Genomic DNA, 5,431 nt, shown 5'->3' on the forward strand with positions numbered 1-5,431 from the left:
GTCACTGTTGTAAATTTACGCTTAAAATTTGAATTAATTCAATTTAATCATCGTTAAATTTTTATATTTTTGCAATTTAACCCCTAACTTATTTTTTTCCAACTTTTAATTAATATCAATTTAATCCTTGGTTTTTAGTTCTTTTCAATTTAATCCTTTTAATTTAATTTTTTTATTCTTTTATTTATTTAATTTTTAGTTTATTATTTAATATTAATTTGGTTTATTTTTTAGGACAAATTTAAACATATAAAAAAGTAAGTAATTCGGATCGAATTTTTAAATTTTAATTTGACTTTAATTTTCGCAATTAAGACAACTAAGAAATTAAATTGATACCGAAAGGATAGTACATAAGTGTTAATCCTTCCTTGTCTGTAATCGACTCTCGAATCTGACAAACTTCTGGTAAAACGTAGATCAGATAAAAGGTAAGTTAGGGTGTCCGATTAACCTAATTTAAAATGATCGGTGGCGGCTCAACACATTAATTCAAATCGAAACCTAATTTCGGGCCCACCCGAATGACGGTTACGACAAAGGAGCTATGAGATTACACATTATTTGTATTTACACCAAGTCTGTTGAATGAACAAACCAACCAATAAACAAGGATTCAGGCAACCCCCATGAAAACTGTCTACTATGAAACATCACAACATTAGTTCCCTTTTAAATACATACTAACCTGTGTCATTAACCACTCTATCTTACAAAAAGTATTGCATATGTTCTAAGCCATCTATAAAATTTGAGTCCCTGGTCTCCTCGCTTTACGGAGTTGTAACTAGTCCAATCTATCAGATGAATTGCCATAATGACGCTCAGCTTCTGTATGCGTGGGATTAGCATGCACTTGACGGACAAACTGGCCTTTTACTCGTGGACGCTGCTCTGCAAGCTTCTTTCTGCTCTCATATCGGACCTGCCAAAAAAGATTGAGCACGAGACATTAGCTGGTTGCTCAAACTATGCAAGTTAATCCGCACATGATTCTACATTTACATTGCAACTGGAAACTAGCACTTGAATTTAACATCAGTATCTTATTAATGCAAAGTAGTGAACAGGAAACATGTAAGCACATAATGATGGCAACTGAATCCTTTTACCTTTTTCTCATAGCATCTATCCTTTCGCTTCAAGCGGAACTTCATGAGAGCTGCTTCTCTTTGGATAGAACGGCATGAACTTCCACTAGGACTAGGAAAACTTTCATCGTTCTTGCTCTCTATAGAAGCCCGGGGGATAGCAACCCGATCAACATTTCCGTTGCTTACACCAGTGCTTCCATATGCAACACCGTTAAGTTGACTTAAGGAGCCATTACAGAAACTGCTACTTGCACTCTGATCAGTGTTGGGAGAAAAATGCCCTCTATCCTCAATTGAATCCAGCTTGTTCAAGGGTTGATTGGTTGACTGGTTTGTATTGGAAGCAAGTCGGTCATACAACTGTCCAGAGGAGTTGGCTTCAAAACTGGAATGACGAAACAGATTCACACAAAAGGCAGGTTCCTGCTGGTTGGCTGAGCTTGGACTTGGCATGGATGAACTTGACCGTGCACAATAGATCGGAGGAATTATAGAGTTATAACCATTGCACGGATTATTCAATCTTATACCCTTCACTGATACTGGGACGGGGAATACTCTCTGATGTGTGCATGGTGCTGCTGCTGGTGCTCCTTCAGTTTGCTTCAATTCAGCAGTAGCTCCAGTAGTCAAAGGAATCATACTTATTTGAGAAGTTAGTGTAGGATTAGGAGTATCAGAGTTGTATTCAGAAATAATGTTGGTCAACATCTTCTCAGAATTAGTTTCAGAGTCTTTCTTCCGATCACCAAAACTCATTAATGTTGAATGCTGGGGCTGTGATACTCTGCTAGTGTACCTGCATTAAAGATAATTGGTATGATCAGCAACAAAAATACAAGTATCAAATATAACAAAAAAAATACACCTGATTCAATCCATTTCTTCTAATTCTGAAGATGATAATAACAAATACAACAGAAACCAACCTCATGAAGGCTGATGAATTAGGATGCCAGAGGGTAGGCCTTTCTTGAGTAACATTCTCAGATACATTAGGGTTACTTCTTCTCAAGGAAAGATCCAAGTATGGAGAAGAATCAAAATTTCTAGCACTATTTATTGAACAACTCCGATTTTTATTAAATGTTCCCATGAAGTCAATAGCTTCTCTTGGTGAATCAGCAACCACATCACCAGCCTCAGCCAAGATATTAGTATCCCTTCTTTGAATTTCCAGATCAACACCCTTGTGCACAGTTGTGTAGGCATCCTTCCAGGAATCAGCAACTGCTCAAAAATTGAACCGACACATTGAAAGAATGTTAGATGCTCTCCATTTGAACAGAATGAAAAAAAAAATCAAAATTTAGTCTTACCCTCATTTTCCGTTTGATGCATGAGCAGGTTCTGATCGAAACTCGCATGAGCTTCAAGCTCCTGAAATTCAATTGGAGATTTTCCCTTCATCAAGTGTGAGAATTCTTGCACATTTTCCTTGTGGGTACTCTCAGCTTCCATATCTGGCTTCGTACAAGAGCTCTGCTAGAGACAGCAAACATGCAGTCTACATTAAACTTCATGTAGCCAACTTAAAACAGGAAGAGAACTCATTCTGATCATGAGAATAAGTAAGGGTCGCCGATCCAGAAAAGTACGCGAGTGTAGGCAAGCAAATATTCTATATAGCAAATGCATAAATCGATCACAAAACAAATATGATAGATGAAGAGAACTGACCTGGGCATCACTCCCTTTCTCAGTTTGTTCCTTATTTGTTTGGACGCATGCCAAGCAACCAATGGAATGATTGCTTGAAGCATCATTATCAGAGCTAGCTTCAACCTTTTTCAGTCCAACACTCTCATACCGGGGGGAGTTCCCACCATCTATTGACTGATTTGAAAAACAGATATGAATCACGCTTTGGAAAAATGTAAACTATATTTTCAATAGAACTGTAAAACAGAGAGCAAAATAAAGTGTAAGAAGTTAGCATACCGATTGTCCTCTCCATACATGCTGCCATAAATTTCTCAGCTCATTTCTCCTTATCGGCTTAACAAGGTAGTCAGCAGCCCCTCTCAACATGCATTTGTATACTGTGCTAACTGAATCTTGTGAGGACATCACTGCACAATCATGCCCAAAGAAAAAGAGCAGTTATTAAATTGCTTTTTTGTAGACGCGAAGTAAAAAATCATAGCAACTGTAGAAATGTATCGAAAATATTGTAGAATCTTTCATATCATACTTATAACAGGGATGTTTTTACAAACATCATGCTCCATGATTAGCGTAAGAAGAGCGAATCCTGATATAGATGGCAAATCCACTTCTGTCAAAATGAGATCTACACTACGAGGCCTTCCTTTCAGCATCTCCCATGCCTTCAAGCCATCAGGAACAGCAGCAACTGATCAAAAGAAAGAGGAAAAATAAAACTATTTTCAGTCCCAACTGTCACATGTTAAAATTGTAAACAACTACCTATTTAAAGCAAGAATCAACATACAATTTTGCGGCCCAAGAAAAGTTTAAAAAACCTTAAACCACAATCTGCAACTGTGTTAATCGTACTGTTATAAAGTTTGGAATAAATTCGATCTTGTATATGTTGTAGATATCCTCAAATGGAATAAATTCAATCTCGACACAAAACAAGTTTGGGCGGACTCCTTCGCATGTGTGCTGAAAGCCTTGAAGTAACCCTAAAAGGATAGAAGTACTGCATATTGCTTTCTACACTCACAGATTTACTAGATAAGCTAAACATGTTCCAGTAAGGCATAATAATCCTAATGAACTATCAACTAGATAAGATATACCCCTATCCTTGGCCCTAATTGCTTGGGGGTTAATTAACTAAAGCAACCACTCTGTAAAGCATCCAATCTAAAACCCATTTTAGGATTCAATTGATGTGGGATAATACCAATAGTTTTAGTTATCTAGATCCACATGGCAGACATTGAAGAATCTAAGCATCATGTAACCACCCTAGAGCACTGTTCTGATTTGCCTGTTTCATTATTTGGCCATAATTATATTTACCCAATCTTGGGAAGCAATTTGAGCAGATGGATTCTATCTCCAAGGAAATTTTACTAACAATTAACAAATTCTAAAAGATTTTTCTCATGAACAGACGCACACACACAAAGGGCGTGTCATTTAATTTATGTTACTTAAGCGAAGGAAGTCTGAAGTACCCATTAAATCTTAAGCAACTGTAAACATGGGGAAAAAAAGTTAGCTGGAATTCCGTATATTGAAATCTAAAACCAGCAGTCCTGATGGATCAAACAAATTCAAAATTACAGCAAAGCAACCATCACAGCAGAAGCAACTCGAAACATAAGAATGACTCAAACAGTTGTAACTGGGGGGATTAAGAAGGGGGGGAAAGGGAAACGAACCTCTATAACTGCATTTTCTGAGAAGAGCAAGGATAATCTGCCTGGTTGAATCATCAGCTTCGACCAACAAAACCCTCAAAGCCGGCATGGGTAAAAACCTTCCCCAATTCACTACGGCCCCAGAACCACAACTCCCACGCTTCGACTCCAAATTCCCATTTTCCTGGTCTGTTTCACTCCCGATCCTAACTTCCTCGCTACTCACCACAACCTCGCCCATATTTACCTTTGTTTAGCAAATTTGAAATGGATCATCTAATGCTAAAAATCTATATTTGAAACAAAATATCTAAAACCAGTCCCTTTGATCGGACGGCAACGAAGAGGGTGAAAAATATCTGACCTTACAAAATCAAAGAAAATATCTACAATCATGTGTTTTGCATGGCCTACGGAAGCCATGTCAGCAGCTTTACCTGCCAGTGCGTCATTGGATTTTGGGGCTGTCGTTTAATTCTACGCCCAAACAAATAGTATTCTAAGGCCGAGGATTTGGATATTTATCGCGTGTGGAACCCAATTGCTAAAAATCTTTTAGCACCAAATTCAAAGATATTTTGGTTCTAACAGTGGATTTATTTACTGGACAACAACTGGACACGTTGGGCATTCCGAACTGATCGCTTTTGTGTTCCTTTTCTTTTGTGAGTCATTGCATACGCAGCAATCACCCTTTTATTGTGACCTCTGGCTCTGCTCGTTCTTTCTAGGTGGGTGAGTCTAAATATACCAATAAAACTATTAAACTGACCAACGTTATTATTTTTTTATTAAAGTTTTTTTTATTTAATAGATAGTGAATTTTTAGTGGTTTTTTTATTTAATGGGTAGTGAATTTTTAGTAGATGATTATTTAATAGGTATTTAGATTTTATGTTAGTAGGTAATAATTAATAATAATAATAATAATAATAATAATAAAATAATAATATTTAATAATATTTTTTTCGATCCGAACAAAAATAGATATCTACAATT

The 5,431-nt window shown here is 36.8% G+C and overlaps 1 protein-coding gene across 1 annotated transcript; it reads right to left on the minus strand.

Annotated features, from left to right (window-relative positions):
* Positions 1-719: 719 nt before the first annotated feature.
* On the minus strand, positions 720-4,688 carry LOC120124900 (two-component response regulator-like APRR5). The gene is made up of 8 exons (XM_039143460.1): positions 4,454-4,688; positions 3,289-3,450; positions 3,036-3,166; positions 2,775-2,930; positions 2,414-2,576; positions 2,024-2,324; positions 1,113-1,893; positions 720-925 (listed from the first exon to the last, which is right to left on the minus strand). The coding sequence occupies exons 1-8, from the start codon at positions 4,671-4,673 to the stop codon at positions 788-790; spliced, it is 2,052 nt and encodes a 683-aa protein (XP_038999391.1). The 5' UTR covers positions 4,674-4,688; the 3' UTR covers positions 720-787.
* Between the last annotated feature and the right edge of the window lie 743 nt (positions 4,689-5,431).

Source organism: Hibiscus syriacus, unplaced genomic scaffold (assembly GCF_006381635.1).
Source record: "Hibiscus syriacus cultivar Baekdansim isolate YM2019G1 unplaced genomic scaffold, ASM638163v2 tig00110429_pilon, whole genome shotgun sequence".
In the NCBI taxonomy this organism is placed as follows: domain Eukaryota; kingdom Viridiplantae; phylum Streptophyta; class Magnoliopsida; order Malvales; family Malvaceae; genus Hibiscus; species Hibiscus syriacus.

Coding starts and splice junctions, on each gene's coding strand:
- LOC120124900 (XM_039143460.1), bottom strand. CDS start 4,673: ATGGGCGAGGTTGTGGTGAGTAGCGAGGAAGTTAGGATCGGGAGTGAA. Junction 3,167..3,288: donor TAAAAACATCCCTGTTATAA/GTATGATATGAA, acceptor ATGATTGTGCAG/TGATGTCCTCACAAGATTCA. Junction 1,894..2,023: donor AATTCATCAGCCTTCATGAG/GTTGGTTTCTGT, acceptor TCTTTAATGCAG/GTACACTAGCAGAGTATCAC.